The sequence below is a fragment of the Protopterus annectens genome, chromosome 5.part0 (genome assembly GCF_019279795.1).
Source record: "Protopterus annectens isolate FY-2018-M chromosome 5.part0, PAN1.0, whole genome shotgun sequence".
NCBI classification, from domain to species: Eukaryota; Metazoa; Chordata; order Ceratodontiformes; family Protopteridae; genus Protopterus; species Protopterus annectens.
In genome coordinates, this window is record NC_056735.1 from 1,631,127,142 (window position 1) to 1,631,144,115 (window position 16,974).

Genomic DNA, 16,974 nt, shown 5'->3' on the forward strand with positions numbered 1-16,974 from the left:
ATACCAAGTCCAAGGCATACTTAATCATACAAGTTTGGTAATTAATAGCTCTGAAGGATAAAGTGGAAGAAGTGTAAACTTTCTTCCCTATCCTGTCCATGGTTCTGCTGTCCTTGTTAGTGGGCAGAAGGGACGAGGATGGGATCAGTCTTGATTGCTTGTCTGGAGGTACAACATACACTGCAGGGTCTGCCGGGGGGACTTCACAAGAAATCTGTAGTCATCAGCACCTTGTAGAAATGATCAGGTCTCTTAGGCGCAGGTGGCTGAGAATCAGGATTATTAGATGCTGATGCAAATGCATCTTAGTTTGCAAGTATAACTGGGGAATGGCAGATGAAGGAGATTCAATTTGCAATAGTCATTTGGGAAGTATCCCATTTGAAATATTCTTTCATTTTAGTTATGGTCTCCCGAAAAGTGATATCCTCAGGAGCAGAGTCCCCCCTCTATGGATTCCTCATCAGAGGAATAGTATTCTACAGGAGAGGCCATCTGTCCTGAGTAGGTAATAGACTCATCAGATGAGATAATTTCTTCCTCTTCTTCATGGGCAGTGGGAGTTAGTATAGAAGTAGTGGAGGCAGGCCTTGGGGTTAGCATTGGGACAGTGGAGGGAAAGGAGGCTGAGTACCTAAGAGGCATGAAGGCCTGCATCAGGAACTGAGTAAGAGATTGCCAGTCAGGAAGTCCCTCAGCAGAAGCAGATAAAGGTTTATTTTTTTGTTTTCTTTTTAAAGTAGATTTGGGAGAGGGAGTAGGCATAGGTTCAGGGGCTTGAGCTAAAGCAGAGGCTTCGGATTCAGGCGTCCGAGACAGGCATCTGGTGGACCCGGGTTCCCCCTCGACTTTGGTGGAAACTTGACAGCTAAGTCATCTCTGTGGACATGCTGGCTGGTACTTCAGAAACGGCTACCTCAAGGGGAACAGATGAGATAGATGGCTCTAACAAACATCCTTCAACCCCCTACATCAGTGGCTGGCGGGGAGTCTGATGGAAAGGCAGAGGAAGCAGGCTGTGAAACCTTGGCCTTTTTCCGAGGTGGTTCCACCTGGGCAGCAGACTCCAGAGCCATCCTAAGGGCTAATTTTTTTTTAAGTCTCTGGTTTTCCCAGTAAAGATTAAGGGTGGCCAGATGGCTTCTAAGCATCTTGGGGATTAAGGACTGGCAAATGGTGCAGGCAGTATGGCCAAGACAAAAAAACACAACGGTCTTGGGCACCTTTATGCGGAATTTGATGTCCGCATCTGCAATTACCCTACTTAGTGGACAACGGCTAAAAAGGAACAAGCAAGCCAAGCTCAAGCAATAGCAATTGAAGGAATTCTCCAACAGGGCACTTTAGCTTTAGACAGCTTCATAAGTAGAGGAGCGATGCGATCGATCTGATGTTGAATTGCGGCAGAAAAGTTCTGAGGGGTGTGTGTGTGTGCAGGCATTACATTTAATGCTCCTGGTTTATGGTCCCGTGTGTGACGTCCCATGCACCAACAGCAGCCAGGCTTAAGCTTTTGTATAGGAGCAGACATTCGTGTCACCTGAGGCAGAGAATCCCACACTAAGAATAATGCAACAGGGGAATATCAGGACATTGTATGTTATGTGGAAGGGTTCCCTTATGTGGCGTTATCCATCAGAAATGAAGCCTGTAATCAGTTGATGCTCCTCTGCAGCCTCTCAGCTGTTATCCCTTGAGGCAGCAATTTTCACTTGGAATGCCGATTTCCCTCCAGAAAAGGGCCGTCTAATCAGCACCCAGAGTTAAGTCATGGACGGGAGACAGAGACCACCACGAGAGCTTGCACTGTTTCACAGTGATAAAAACACTCTTTATTCGAAGAAAAACAAAAATGTTAAAAACACACAAAATTCCCAGCTGAGATTAGCGATGATCTGAAGAAGGATTAAGAGAACGAAGGTACTTTATTCTCAGCTGGGAATTTAGTGTGTTTTTAACATTTTTATTGTTTTTCTTCGAATAAAGTGCGTTTTTATCACTGACAGTGCAAGCTAGTGGTGGCGTACCTTGAAGACTTTCCTACTTTGTTGTACCACTTTGGAACACCTTTGGCAGTTGGGGTCGACTGAGTTTGAGATTGTGAAGCTGGTCAGTTGTATCCTGGACAGAATGCAACTCAAATAGCTAAATGCTACTGTAACAGTGAGAATGATGAGCACCTGGAAATTAAATGACTTTTTTTTTTTTGATGTGGGAAGCAGATCCCAAATAGCAATAGAGGATAATTTTGTGCGTTTGGATCCATGCATTAAAAAAAAAAGCACAAGTTGAAGTGAGATGCTTTTAGAAAATGTAAATTATGAGTAATTCTAAAGTAGTCTTACCTGGACTCAAAGTTTCACTGTCCAACATTCCCCCTTCACATAAACTCTCCAGATCTTCAGGCTTAACTTTGTCCCATGGGATATAGGTAACCCCAAGCTCTACATCCCAGTACTGTTTGAACCCTTGTTTTATTCCTTTGTTTAAAGCCCAGGCAATCTATGAATAGAAAATAATAAATTACCACAAGCTGCCTACACATGTATTTTCAAACAAAAAATTAATGCAATCTGTAATCATTAAAAAAAAATAACCACAATGCATTGGGATTAAAATACGATACAATGGGAATCTAGCTTTAAAACAGTGCTACCAGAAAATATACTGCCGTAAAGAGCGCAGTTTAATTTTTGCAGCCACACTTCAATGTGCCAATAGTCAGTAGGGTTACCACCTGTCCCACTTTGCGAGGGACAGTCCTTTTGGCAGTTGTGTCCTGCATAAAAACTGAAAAAATGGCAAATGTCCTGAGATTTCAGGACAAAAATATTTCCTACATTTTACGTAATACTTGCATAACAGTTATTCTGTATCTGAAACACCTAAATGTTATAAGAAACAGAATAAGCAACTAGAATGCTACAAGAATAAGCTTTTATTTAGGCAAAATGTGACTTTGTCCTTTGTACTGGCCGTGGGTATATTTTGCCCTGCAAAATCTGACGTTTGTACCAAAAATGTCCCACTTTGGGCATTTGAAAAGGTGGCAATCCTAATAGTCAAGAGGTGTGCACTACTTTCAAGAATAAAACTGCACAAGTTTCTACAAACATGCAACTATAAATAGAAAAATGGGGCAATTCTGGCATCTACCTTAACACCTTATATATCAGCTCCTCCTTTGCTTCAGTGAGGGGAAGGAGCTTCTCAGTCTTATTGAACTCAGAGAGCTACATCAGGTAAAACCTAAGCTGATGTGGGGTGTCTGTGAGGAGAGGACTGTCTGCCCATGTCTGCATGGGGCAAAAAGCCTGGGGATTAAACAGAGACAGACTGACTGGTTCAACTTCAATTCAAAAAACTTCCAGAAGGAAATGTAGGTAGGTTCTCAACGACACAATCATTACTGTGAAAGACTAGATAGACGTCTTATAAAAGGGACGTGCAGCTTTGAGATTCTGGAAGAAGATTTCTTCCAAAAAATTACTTCCCAACATATGAATTTCAACTCCACCAAATTAGTAGGTTTCAAAAATAGATCCGCAAACCTGTCAACAATGAAAAATTACACAGAAGATAAAAGACTCTTCAAAAGGTACAAGGAAATTCAGCATGCCATTACAGGACAGGATGGCCAGTTTATAGACACAACCACAAAATCCCACCACAGGAGAGCAAAAGACCAGCCAATGTCTAGAAAAAATTGGCCAGTTTATAGTCCTGCCCTTCACCAGTTTATAGTCCTGCCCTTCAAAAAGTCAGAATGGGCAAAAACAGTCTAAAACGTAAAGCTGCCTGTCAGAAATGAGGATGATCTGTAAGCTATGGTATGCAGTAACTGTATCCAAATGTTAAACTCCTTTCATAAGAAAGTGAGTGTCTGCTTGGTAAAAGGCTTCCACCACTTCCAACATGCGAGTTAGATAAAATGGCAGGATAAGTGAGTGTACACAGCAGGAGACAAAATGTAAGGTGGAGCTCAGGGTCACCCTGAGTGACACCTTGGTTTGATATGGAAGCATTTCTTGTAACCACTCAGACCTAGGGAAATGAAATTGAACACTTCAGACACTATGGGAGATAGGGAATTAACTTTGCCCCTGCTGAATGGGATCTGATGCTGCCAGTGATTTGCTACTCTAAAAGCATGATTATCAGAAGTGAATACAGCTAACAATCCATTTGAAATCTGTTCCCCCACTGCAAGTTCCCATTTACCTTCTACTCAAGTCCACTAAAATTTGGTCAGATCTATTAAGATATTTTTCACCTAAGCAGAATCTTAGCTGCTTGTGTGCATCTACAAAATTTACTCTCCTCACTCTAGCTCTGACAGGGAGATAAATAGCTTGGTTTAGGGAGATCTCAGAACCACCATGGGCAAGGAGGGATAATGAAGGGCACATGGCACACCACGGCTTGTAACTCACATTCACCTGGCTGAGGAGTGCCAACAGCAGGGCTGTCATCCATGTAAGAAAGCTGACTGGTGCTGAGGTCGATGGCTGAAAGGGTGGCGTTTTTCCAGTATTTAATTTAGGTCCCAGGAAGGTGCAGGTTCACATCTGGGTGGATCCAAAAGGCAAGGCCCCTTTTAAAGATAGTTTCAAGTGAGGGTGAGAATACGCTGGTAGGGACTTGGGAAAGCAAGCAGATCTAGCTGAAACATCCACCCTTAAGACTAGAATAAGAATCATATGTACAGGAAGGACAGGTATTAGAGTACCTGGCCCAATGCAGCATGTGTGGGTAGAATACCACTATTTTTATACCAAACAGACCTTTTCCATTTACCTACATACAATTTCCTGGTAATTCATTTTCTAGATTCATTCAGGATAGACCACATTTCCTGTAAATGCAATGTCTAGCTGGTATTAGTAGCCAATTATCCTTGCTGTCAGTTTGGGTGTTTTTTACTTGGGAAGAATGACGGACCTCTTTGTCCCGAGTTAGGAGGTCCATGAACAGTGGAAGTGCCATAAAGAATAGCTGTGTAAAATCTTACCATAACCATATATGTCCTTCTCTTCCATGTTGCAGTATTCATAGAGAGATTTCCAGCCCCCAGCTGACCAGACGTCGGCTCCTATACAAAAGCTTAAACCTGGCTGCCGTCGGTGTGTGGGACATCACACATAGAGCCATAAATCATGGAGTGTAAATGTGACATCATGCACAGACCTCAGAAGTTGAAGCCCGGAGAAGAGACTATGAGGCCAAGGAGAAGCAAAAGGAAATGTCCCTGCAGGGCTGTAGAGAGTGGCCTGTAGTGAAGGGATACACTAGAGAAGACAGAGGATATCAGGGGGGTGGAGGGTGGGAAGGAATACTGCAACATGGAAGAGAATGACATCTATGGTTATGTTAAGATTTTACATAACTATTCTATGTCCTATTCCCATGTTGCATTATTCATACTGTGGGAGAGTACCACAGCTAGGAGGAATGTTGGGAGGGGGCAGAAGTGGAGAATTCTAGGAATCCTTGCAGGACTGCCCTGGCAAATCCTGACCTGGCTCTAGAGACCTGGTCCAGCTTGTAGTGCTTAGTGAAGGTATGGACTGTGGACCAGGTGGCTGCCTCCCTGATGGAAGCTGTGTCTAGTCCTTTCATGTAGGCCTTTGAGGTAGACATGCCTCTGGTAGAATGCGCTCGCACTCCTTGAGGCAATGGTTTGTGATGAGTAGGAAAAAAGGATGGATTTTCTGATCTAGGAGGAGATGGTTTGTTTGGAGACTGCCTTACCCATCGCCCTGGGATGGAAGGAAATTAACAGTTGGTCAGATTTTCTGAAAGACTTGGTTTTTTCCAAGTAGAATCTCGGTTGCCTATATACATCTAGGGAATGGAGAATACTCTCCGTGGAGTTAATAGGGGAGGGGAAGAAGGTGGGTAGGAGAATAGACTGGATTAAGGATAGTTCGTTACCTACTTTGTGCATAAAGGAGGGGTTAGTGCGTAGGGTAATCCTGTCATTGTGGAAGGTGGTGTAAGGAGGGCAAGCCATCAGGGCCTGTAATTCAGACACTCTTCTAGCAGAGGCAATGGCCACTAATAGGATGGTTTTCCAAGTGCACATTTGAAGAGATGATGTACTGGCGGGCTCAAAAGGGGGTAGGGTAAGCTTTTCCAGCACAAAGTTGCGGTCCCAGGGAGGAGGGATGGATTTTTTTGGTGGTCTGATGTGCAAGACCCCTCAGCAAAAATTTACATCCAGTCTGGAAAGAGGAGGCAGCTGTAAAGGCAAGCATGCAGAAATGGCTGAAAGATGGATTGACAGAAGACTAACCTAGTCCCATCTTAATGAGTCCGCAGGCACAGTTCAGGACCAGGGGAGGATCTGCCAGAAATGGGTCATTGTTTTTCAGAGAACACCATTTCGAGAATCTCTGCCATTTAGACAAGCAGTTTTTTTCCAGTAGTTGGTTTCTGGCTTCCCTCAGGACTGATAGCACGTCTCAAGTAGTGTTGTCTAAAGGGGATCAAGAGTTTATCATCCACAGAGTTAGTTGCAGTAAAGACAGTTGTGGGTGCAGGAGGAATCCCTGCTGCTGAGTTAGTAGGTCCACCTTGTGGGGTAACTTGTGGTGATTGCCCTTGGCTTGTGAAAACAGAAGGGGGAACCGTTGTTGCCTTGGCCAATAGGGAGTCACCAGCAAGATTTTTGGTTGTTCCTTCTTGATTTTCAGGACGAATCTTTGAATTAGAGGGAAGGGAGGGAAGGCGTATAGGTACATTCCCTGCCATGAAAAAGTGAAGGCATCCACTCTCCAAGTTAGTGGAGTGAGTCCTGCTGCAAAATCTGTTCAGTTGTCTGTTCTAGGGGGAGCCAAACAGATCCACTTGTGGTGTGTGTCCCACTGGTGGACTGTGTAGGAAGGTATCCCTGTGAAACATCCATTCATGTTGCAGATACAGTTCTGCTGAGGAAGTCCACTTGCCTGTTTTCCTAAGAGGGGATGTATGAAGCTTTTAGGAAGAGGTGGTGCTTTGCTGCTATTTCCCCGATTTGCAGGGTTATCCGACATAACTGGTATGCCTCTGTCCCTCCTTGTGCGTTTAGGTACCACATGACAGTAGTGTTGTCTGACACAATGTGGAGTACCCCGTCTGTAGCATGGGAAGGAAGACTTTTAGAGCTAATAGGACAGCAGTAATTTCCCTGACACTGATGTGCTGTTTTTGTATGGCACGGGGACAAGCACTGTTGTACCCTGTAGCCCTGCAGGGTTGCTCCCCATCCTAAGTCTGATGCATCTGTGTGTATAGACTGGGAAGTGGGAGGGAGCTGCAGAGGAATTCCCTGGTTGTTGCAAACCTGCTGAATTCACCACTTCAGCTCTAATTTTAGACAGGTCAGAAGGGGGATGAGTTTGTCTAGAGGTTGTTGGCTCTGTGACCAAACATTCTTTACGTACCACTGGAATTTCCTCATGTACATCCTTGCTAGTGAGAGCATGGGGATGGTGGCAGCCATGAGATATAGTTTGCAGAAACTGAAAAGTACAGTTGTGTACACTTACCATAAATGTAGATGTGAGTGTATTCACTGTTGCAGTCATTACATTTGGGTAATCTGCCAGCAGGTTGCCGTCAGTCGGCCTGATTAACAAAGTCTTGGGTCCTGTGTCGGTTGCTGTCCCTTCTTCCATGACGTCAGGTCGTCAGGGGTATAAAACATGCATCAGACGCCATTACATCAGTTTTTCATGCCCCAAATGTTAGGTGCCCCCCTAATGGGGAGCAAATAAAATTTAAAAACACAAAAATATACCTCCAACCAAAAGCAAATACACCAAAAAGGCTTTTAAGCATAGTAAAAGAAAGTAGAGGTATAGCCAGAGAAAAGTAGGGAGCTGGAAGGAGGGTAACCAGGACTGCAACAGTGAATACACTCAAACGTCTACATTTACGGTAAATGTACACAACTGTACTAAGTTCTTAGTGTTTCACTGTTGCAGCCATTACATTTGGGTAGATTCCCAAAGCTATGATTGGGAGGAGGAGTTTATACAGCATTAGGGCCAGCTATAAGGCCCTGCAAGACAGCAGTGGCAAAACCAGCTCTGGATTTAGAGAAAATTGGTAAATGATAATGCCTGGTGAATATATGTACAGAACTCCAGGTAGCAGCTTCTAGAATATCCCTAGTAGGAACACCTCTGAGAAAGGCTGCCGAAGTAGATGCAGCCCTGGTGGAGTGAGATCTGATCCCCTGGGGATAGGTTTTCCATGGTGCTTATAGCAGAAATGAATGCAATGGCTTATCCATTTAGAAATGGTTTGCTTTGAAAAATCATTCTCCTCCGCCCCTGGGGCAAATGCTACCAGCAATTTTTTTCAGATTTTCTTCGAGATTTAGTCCTAAGTTGTCTGTGCACATCCAACAATGCAGAATCCGTTCTCCTTTGTTCTGTGGATTGGGAAAGAAGGCTGGCAAATGAATGGACTGATTAAGAGCCACACTGGAAACCACCTTGGGCATGAAGGATGGATTGGTCCTCAGATACCTTGTCCGCATGAAAGATGATGAAAGGCTCCACTGCCATAAGGGCCTGTAATTCAGCTATCCTTCTAGCTGAAGTGAGTGCTAAAAGGAAAGCTGTTTTCCAAGAAAGACATTTTAAGTCTACAGTAGCAGTTGGCTCGAAAGGAGGTAGAGTGAGCTTCTCCAAAACAAAGTTAAGGTCCCAGGTAGGGGTAGGAGCTTCTCCTGGGTGGTCAAGTTCTTTGCCCCTCTGAGATACTGCTTGAAGTAGGGGATGAGAGAAGAGGGGTGGTTCTGTGTTATAGTGAGCTGAAATAGCTGAAGCGTGGATTTTAATAAAGGAAAGAGACAGGCCCTTGTGAAGCATCTCAGTTAAGTATTGCAAAATCTGAGGTAAACTGGGCGCTGATGTGCTCATCCCTAAAGATTGTTTCCAGGCACAGAATCTTTTCCATTTGTCAGTATAACATTTTCTAGTACTAGGTCTTCTTGCCTCCAAGATGACATCCATCACAGGTTTGCTGAGGGATAAGGGTGAATTTAAGTGATTAGACAGGCTGCAAGGTTCAATGTTGGAAGCTGAGGGTGCAGAATTTGGTTCTCCTGCTGAGACAACAAGGAAGGGGTCTGAGGCAGGTGCCATGGAGATATTTGTGACACTGTGCAGGCGTGGGTACCAGTGTTGGCCTTGCCAGTCTGGAGCAATCAAAATCATTCTTGGTGTGTCCTGTTTGACTTTTAGCAGAACTTTGGAGAGCAGAGGCAGAGGAGGAAAGGTGTAGACTGATAGGTTTTTCCAACTGAAGGACAGAGCATCCACTTTCCAGGCTTCTTTGTGGGGAGTCTTTGTGCAAAACTTGTCCAACTGGTAGTTTTGGGGGGAGGCAAATAAATCTATGTCTGGGCTCCCCCGATTTGCTTGTCAACATGTTGAAAATCCATGGTTCCAGTTTCAACTCGTGTGGGTCCATGAGATTTCTGCTTAGTCAGTCTGCCAGTGTATTCAATTTTCCTGGCAGGAACTGAGCTTGTAGGTGCACTTGGTAGCTCAAAGCTGTGTTCCACAATGCCATGGCTAGTTTGCAGAGTGGGTAAGAATGTGTACCCCCCTGCTTATGTACCACATAACCGTGGTGTTGTCCGACTTTACCATTAGTTGTCCTGGAAGAATGTAGTCTTTGAAAGCTGTCAGAGCGTTCTGTACAGCTAACATTTCTTTTTGATGGATATGTAGGTGCGTTTGATCTGGGTTCCATTTGCACTGAATGCACTTTCCTGCCCTGTGAGCCCCCCCATGCATAGTCTGATGCATCTGTAGTTAGGGTTTGTGCAGCAGGGGGTAATGTGAATGGCAGTCCCTTGTTTTGGTGGCAGGCCTCTGCCAACCATAGGAATTCCAGGTGTAGGCAAGGTATGATGAGAATCATTGTTTCTAGGCTGTGACAATGTTGACTCCATAGACTTATGTACTACTGTAGTTTCCTCATATGCAGTCTTGCATATGGAACTAGAATGCAAGAGGCCATGAACCCCAAGGCTTGCAGTATTTGTCTTACAGATAGCAGGGTTTTGTGGCCACTTGTTTGAAGTTACCAAATGAATTTGCTTCTCTGGTGTGAGGAAAGCCATCTGGGCAGTTGTATTCAAGCTTGCTCCCAGGAATGTAATCTGTTGAGAAGGTACCAGTTGTGATTTCTTTTCGTTTATGGTGCACCCCAGACAAGTTAGAACACTTTTTACAAACGCCAGATGATTTAGAAGTATGCCCTGGTTTTCTGCCTGAATTAGACAATCGTCCAGGTATGGATATATTTGAATATTTCTTTGCCTGCAAAATGCAATAACTGGAGCCAGGCACTTTGTTAATACCCTGGGCGCAGTAGACAAGCCAAAGGGCAATGCAGAGAACTGATAATGCAAGTAGCCTGCTTTGAAGCGTAGGTATTTTCTGCAAGATTCCCTGATTGGGATGTACAGGTATGCTTCTTTTAAACCTAGAGTTGCCAACCAGGCATCTTTGCCTAGCATAGGAAGTAATTGGTGAAGAATCAGCATCTTGAATTTTGGAATGTCCAGAAAGGTGTTTAGAATGGACAGGTCCAGAATTTGTCTTTTCTGGGTACCAGAAAAATCCTGGAATAGAAATCTTGCCCCCTTTCCTCTTCTGGTACTGGTTGAACAGCCCCCATGTTTAAGAGGGAAAGTACTTGTTTTTGAGCCTCTGCCCACTGATTTGGGGGCAGGTCTGGTCACCCGTTTGGTGTTGGCAACATGTGGAAATGAAATCTGTATCTCTGGGACACAGAATTTAAAACCCATCTGTCCTTTGTTACAAGTTCCCAGTTCTTTGCATGAAGAGCAATATTTCCCCCAAATGGGCAGCTAAAAGTTAAGTGCTTGGCGATTTTAAAAGGAAGTCATTGAGACTGTTTACCACAGGGGGGTGTCTTATTCCCGGATTTGGAAGTGGAGGCCTCCCACTGCTTAGTTCTGAGAGTTCCATGGGACTGAAACCTGGGTTTTTTGCGGTGTCTAGGTTTGGCTTGAGAGGATCTGGAAGGAGCTGGAAAAGACCAATTCTTAGTAGGCCAGTGCCTACTAAATCTTGGAGGTTGCACTTGTAAGACATCTTTAACAGTTTGCATAGACTTAGCTTTATCTTCCATCTTTTTTTTAGAACTTCTTCAGCCTTACTGCCAAACAGACAGTCCTGATTTAAAGGAGCATCCAACAATTTTGCTTTAACATGATCAGGCAAAGATTGCTCCTTAAACCAAGCATGCCTTCTAAGCACAGAGCTAGTAACAGCAGCCCTGCAGGAGGCCTCTAAAGAATCAAAACCACATTGCAAAGTATATTTTCCAACCTGTTCAGCAGAATGCAATAAATCCTGTAAATCTTAATTTTCCACACAGACAGGAATCATCATTTTCTGTTTAAGCAGTACAATAATATGCTGTTGAAATTTTAACATAAGAAATTGGCAGTTTAAAGCAGATTGCCAAGGTTGCAGAAGTATAAACCTTCTTACCCCATCTATCCAGCGCCCTGGAGTCTCTACCAGAAGGGGTACGATTTTTAGCAGTAGAGGCCTTAATCCTCTTGGGCCCCTGAGAAATGGTTTCTGGATCTGCAACAGGATTTTTGAAAAGAAACTTGTGGGACTCAGGAACCCTGTAGTATCTGTCAGGTTTACTAGGAGCCGGAGGCAGGGAACCAGGGGCCATACTGGATTCCGAAAACACATCAACAATGTCTTTTACAGGAGTTATAGCCAAAGGCCTATGCTGAGGTAGGAGGAAAACAACAAGCCTCTTTTTTGAACCAGAAAATTCCTGACTTTCCCAGTGGAAATGCTCCCTTAAGGTATACAAAGATTCCCCAAAAGAAAAATTCTCAGGGGAGGAAGCCGAAGGAATGGATTCCTCTGCATCAGAATCCTCATAAGTAGGTATGGACAAATCCAGGTCATTAGAAGAGTCAGAAGAAACAGAAACCTGATCAGAAGATTCATAATCAAACTCAACCCTAAGCATCTTTGGGGGGGGGGGGGGGGGTGACTACCACTGATTAGAGTAATTAGATCTTCAGCCACTTCGATCTGATCATTTGTTTTTTAGGCATAGGGGCCTGAACATGCAGCCTGGGCATCAGTTTTTTAGACAACAGATCGAGATTTAGGCCTTAGTAATGAAGGTGGTGTCAATTTAATATACAAGTCTGTAGGCCTGAATACACCCTCAGAAGCCGGTGCATGCACAGCGGCTCCGGACCCAACCAAGGTAGAGACATTCGCAGGTTTCATAGGTGAAGCGTCTCGCGGCATACCGGACTCCGAATGGGTTTCAGTAGAGGCCTGCAAATCAGAAGTAGCGGGTATCAAGGGCAGTGAAAGCACCTCACTGAATACCGGCGAACTGGCGACTGGCTTAGAAGCGTCGTCGGCAGTTTTGGACCTCGGCGACCTGTCTCCATCTGTGTTTTTTTGGAATCCCGGTAGTCCGATGACTAACAAACATTTCTGGATAATTAAACAGAGAACCGAAATACTTAGGAGGCAAAAATGTACAGACGACGGATAGTGCGCTGATTAAATAAAGCACAAAACCGACAGCAAGGTACGTCGTGGTCAGGGCCTAGGCAAGGAATACAGTACGAATTAAAATCTTTGTGAGGTATTTGCTTTCCACAAGTAATGCAATTAACTTTTACTGACATCGGTAAGGAGCAAGAAAAAGTTTCCCCAACGGGGTACTTAGCTTTTTAGTTGAAGACTTCGGTTCTGAAACTCAAATGAAAATTTCAGGAGTCGGCAGACCGGCACTTGCGAACTGCTTCTGCTTTGGGCACCGCACGGCAAGAAAGACTGATGTAATGGTGTCGGATGCATGTTTTATACCCCTGACGTCATGGAAGACACAGCAACCGACGCAGGACCCAAGACTTTGTTAATCAGGCAGACTGAGGGCAGCCTGCCAGCAGCTTACCCAAATGTAATGACTACAACAGTGAAACACGAAGAACATCTGTCTTGCAGTTAGGTATGATTCTGTCAACAGACTTAGAAAATGAGAGGAGAGGGACTGTACCTTGTCTGATGGTGAGGAGGATTTCATTATATCTGTTCTGATTCTGCACCCAAGGAAAACCTTGTCCTGTTGTGGGAGGAGAGAGGAATTTTGGAGGTTGAGGGTGAAACCCAGGTTGTTTAGTAGGGACATGAATTGGAGATTTGCCAGAAGGGTGGACTCTGAATCTGCCAAAATGAGAAAGTCGTCCAAGTAAAGGCTGATTTGTATTCCCTTGGTTCTGCAGTGGGCGATGGCTGGGGCTAAGCACTTGGTAAAAACTCTGGGTGCCGTAGACAAGCCAAAACACAATGCAGTAAACTGAAAATGAGAAAAGGGCCCAGAGAAGCGTAGGAACCTCGTGTGGGAGAGTTTGACTGGGATGTGCAGGTATGCATCCTTTAGGTCTAGTGACCATGAAGGCTTGAGATGGGATGAGGAGTAAAAATGTTTGAAGGGAGAGCATCTTAAAGGAGGGGACCTGCAGGAACAGGTTTAGGTATGAGGGGTCCAGGATAGGTCTCCAGGGGCCATTCTTTTTTGGGACTAAGAAAAGGCGGGAGTAGAAGCCTAGTCCCTCCTGTCCTGGTTCCTTGGGAGAGTAGTGCCTGCAGGATGGGAGGAAGTAGAGGGAGTTGATGTTTGGGAGGGAAAGGAATCCTTATAGGTGTAGGTTTTTATTTTCAGGAAAGAAAGTACCCTTTCTGGATGATGGAAATAACCCACAAGATCTGTAATGATGGTTTTCCAGAAAGGGAGGCATTGGTTAAGGCAGGCGAACAGGGGCACTTGGGCTAGACAGTCACACAGAGGGTCCCCCTCTGTCTGGAAAGGACTGTTTGTTGGGGGGTTGTGGTTGAGGGGGTCTGGGATAAAGTGGTCTCCGAGGTCCCCTTCGTGGTCTGGCAGAAGGGTGAAAGGTGGAAGGGGTCCTTCTGACAAAGAATGTTTTGGCTGTGTAGTTCCTGTAGCAACTGGGCACTGGGGACACCAGCAAGTGCTTAATGTTGTGCAGTTCCTTGCTTTTTTTCTTGCAAGTTTTTAAAAAGTTCTGCAGCATTTTTGCCAAATAGAAGGATGTTATCCAAAGAAGCAGCCATGATCTTGGCTTTAAAATCATCTGGCAGAGATTGTAATCTGAGCCAGGAGTATCTGTGCAAGGCTGATGCAGTGGCAGCAGATCTGGCAGCTGCTTCTGCTGCATCACAGCTGCAGCAGATAAAGTGTCTGGCTACTTGGGTGGCCAGGGACAATTTTGAGGATATGTCAGATGTGGTTGGACAGTCAAGGGTGGTAGCCAACAAAGTGGTGGCCTGAGAAACCAGTTCTAGGGCATACTTTGCCATGTGTGTTTGGTAGCTTATAGCCCTGAAAACTAGGATAGAGGAGGTGTATACCTTTTTTCCCATCCTGTCCATGGTTTTGCTGTCTTTATCGGATGGCAGTAGGGAAGCACAAGGCAACTGCCTAGACTATGTCTGGGGATACAGCAGATAACTGCTGGGTCGACCAAGGGATGTTTTATTAGGAACATGTAGTCATCAGGACTTTGTAAACCCCACCCGGCCTTTTAGGGGCAGGAGGTTGAGAGTCTGGGTTCTTGGAAACAGAAATGAAGGCATCCAAGAAAGCTGGAAGTACTACAGGGAAGGCTGAGGGTGAGGTGGGGGGGGGCAAGCTGCAGAAGCTCAAAGTATCTCTTCTGGGTTTCAGAGACTTAAGTATCCCACTTGAAATACTCGTTCATTTTTGAAATAGCCTCCCCAGATGGTAAGTCCTCAGGTGGGAAGCCCCCATTCAATAGTCTTCTTCAGTTGAGTAATAATCTATGGGAGAGGCAATCAGACATATAGGAGACAGATTTCTCAGATGAAGAGAAAAATTGATCTGGGTCTTCATGAGTAACTGTTTGCTGAGCTGGGGTTAAAGGGAGGAGGCAGAGGCCGGCCTAGCACAGGAATGCTGGTGGGAGTAGGGCCTGTAGGCCTAAGTGCCAAAAAAGCCTGCATCAAAGAAGAAGTGAAGGATTCCCAGTCTGGGGCTGCTAAAGGAGTCGGGCTCAAGTATTTTGTTTTCTGTTTCCCTTTATTAGGAGTGTGCGTCCGGGTAAGTAAGGAAACAGAGGCCTGCGCTGAAGTAGAAGTCAAAGAACAACATTCCTTCCTCAGCTGAAGAACCTTACAGTCCAAACAAATAATCCAACAAGAAATAAGACCAAAACTTTCAACATCCACACATTTAATAAAACACAAAGCTTTTGAGTAATAAACTCTTTCAATGCAAACAATTTTAATAAAGCTGAAAAGCTTTTATATAAAAGACCAGCCAATAAAAACGCATAATTATATAATGACATCATATGAGCAATTTAAAACCACTTAAGGCAAATAAAGATTTAAAGACATTCCCATCTAGATTTTAAAACGGGCTTAATACTATTGGCAGAATTTAAACCTGGTGGTACATCAGACCGAAAATAATTTATCCACTTATATTCAGCAGTTTCAGTGGCATTAATAATACTACCCCCCCTTCCATTCACAAAAACATTTTGTAGTATTCTAAATTTAAACTTGGGCAGTAGGAGACGTCTCGGTTAGCCGGTCAAGCGATGGCTCCCCCTCAACGTCTGTTATGACCGACATCTAAATCAACTCCGCTGATGTGCTTTCCATGACTACTGACACGGCCTCTTCCAGAGGAGCCATCGGAACTGGAGTAATCTGGTGTCCCTCAGCTCCCAGAATGGTAGTTAGCTGAACATCCGAAGGTGGAGCGGCATCTGGAGAAGGCCTGCAAACCTTGTCCTCCTTCCGAGGTTGTTCAGCTTGGGCGGCCAACTCTGGATCCATCCTAAGTGTGAGGTATTTGAGCCTTTGGTTTTCTAAAAACAGATTTAACGCAGCCAGACAGCTGCGCAAGGTCTTGGGTACAAAGGATTGGCAAACATAGCAGGCCTTATGGTCGTGCTCTTCACCTAAGCAAAAGACACAGCGGTTGTGGGAGTGTAGGGAATCTGGCATCCGCAACTACATTTACCCATTCTCCGATATCGGCTAATGAAAACTACAGCAACCAAGCTAAAGCTCAAGTATGAAAAAGGCAAACCCCAACAGGGTACTTATCTTTTAGAAGTCTTCGGATGTAGGAGCGAAGCATTCAAAAGTTATCAGTCTGCGGCTGAAAAGTTCCGAGGTCTGTGCGTGCCTTCGTCACATTTATAACTCCATGGTTTTTGGCCCTACGTGTGACGTCCCATGCACCTACGGCAGCCAGGCTTAAGCTTTCGTATAGGAGCAGACGTTGGGGTCGCCTGGGGGCTGGAAACCCCACAGTATGAACACTGCAACATGGGAATAGGACATTTCTCTTTTCACTAAATGTTAGAAGGAGGGAGAGCCAGTGCTGCCTGGGCCAGTAGGGGGTCATCAGTATCATTTATGGGCTGTCTGCCCTTTCTGAAAGGATATTTGGAGGAAAGAAAGTCGTCCGTCCAGCTGAAGGCGGCATTGTTCTCCACTCCTGTCTCTGGAGTATTCCTTAAAAAAATCTCGTTTATTTGCTTCTTTTTTTTTTTTGGGAAAGTAAAAATGTGTACTTTGGGCACATATCCTGTTTGTATGTCAGGTCTAGGAAAACTTTACACTTCAACATATGGCAGCTTGTCTGCCAGCAGGTTTGCTTGGCCAGATAAGCAAGAGGCTATGGGAGTGAGTCCTTCCAACTCTATGTACATCACAGTGGTATTCAGTGTTAATATATTTAGTGGTCCTCACAAGCATCTTTCTTGGAATGCTCTCTTAAAGCCAAAATTAATGAATGGCATCTTACATGATGTGCTGTGTTACTAGACACCTGCTACAAGTCCCTGAACCTTGAATTGTCCGAGGTATTCTTTCTAGACCAGATCCA

The 16,974-nt window shown here is 44.6% G+C and overlaps 1 protein-coding gene across 1 annotated transcript in view; it reads right to left on the reverse strand.

Moving 5' to 3' along the window:
- Window positions 1-2,289: 2,289 nt before the first annotated feature.
- Window positions 2,290-16,974, reverse strand: part of LOC122802398 (SR-related and CTD-associated factor 4-like) — a 1,636,555-nt gene continuing 1,621,870 nt past the window's right edge. The window contains exon 15 of the mRNA XM_044072023.1: window positions 2,290-2,502. Coding sequence (XP_043927958.1) covers window positions 2,305-2,502 — 198 coding nt within the window. The 3' untranslated portion in view covers window positions 2,290-2,304. The remainder of the gene's footprint in view (window positions 2,503-16,974) is intronic.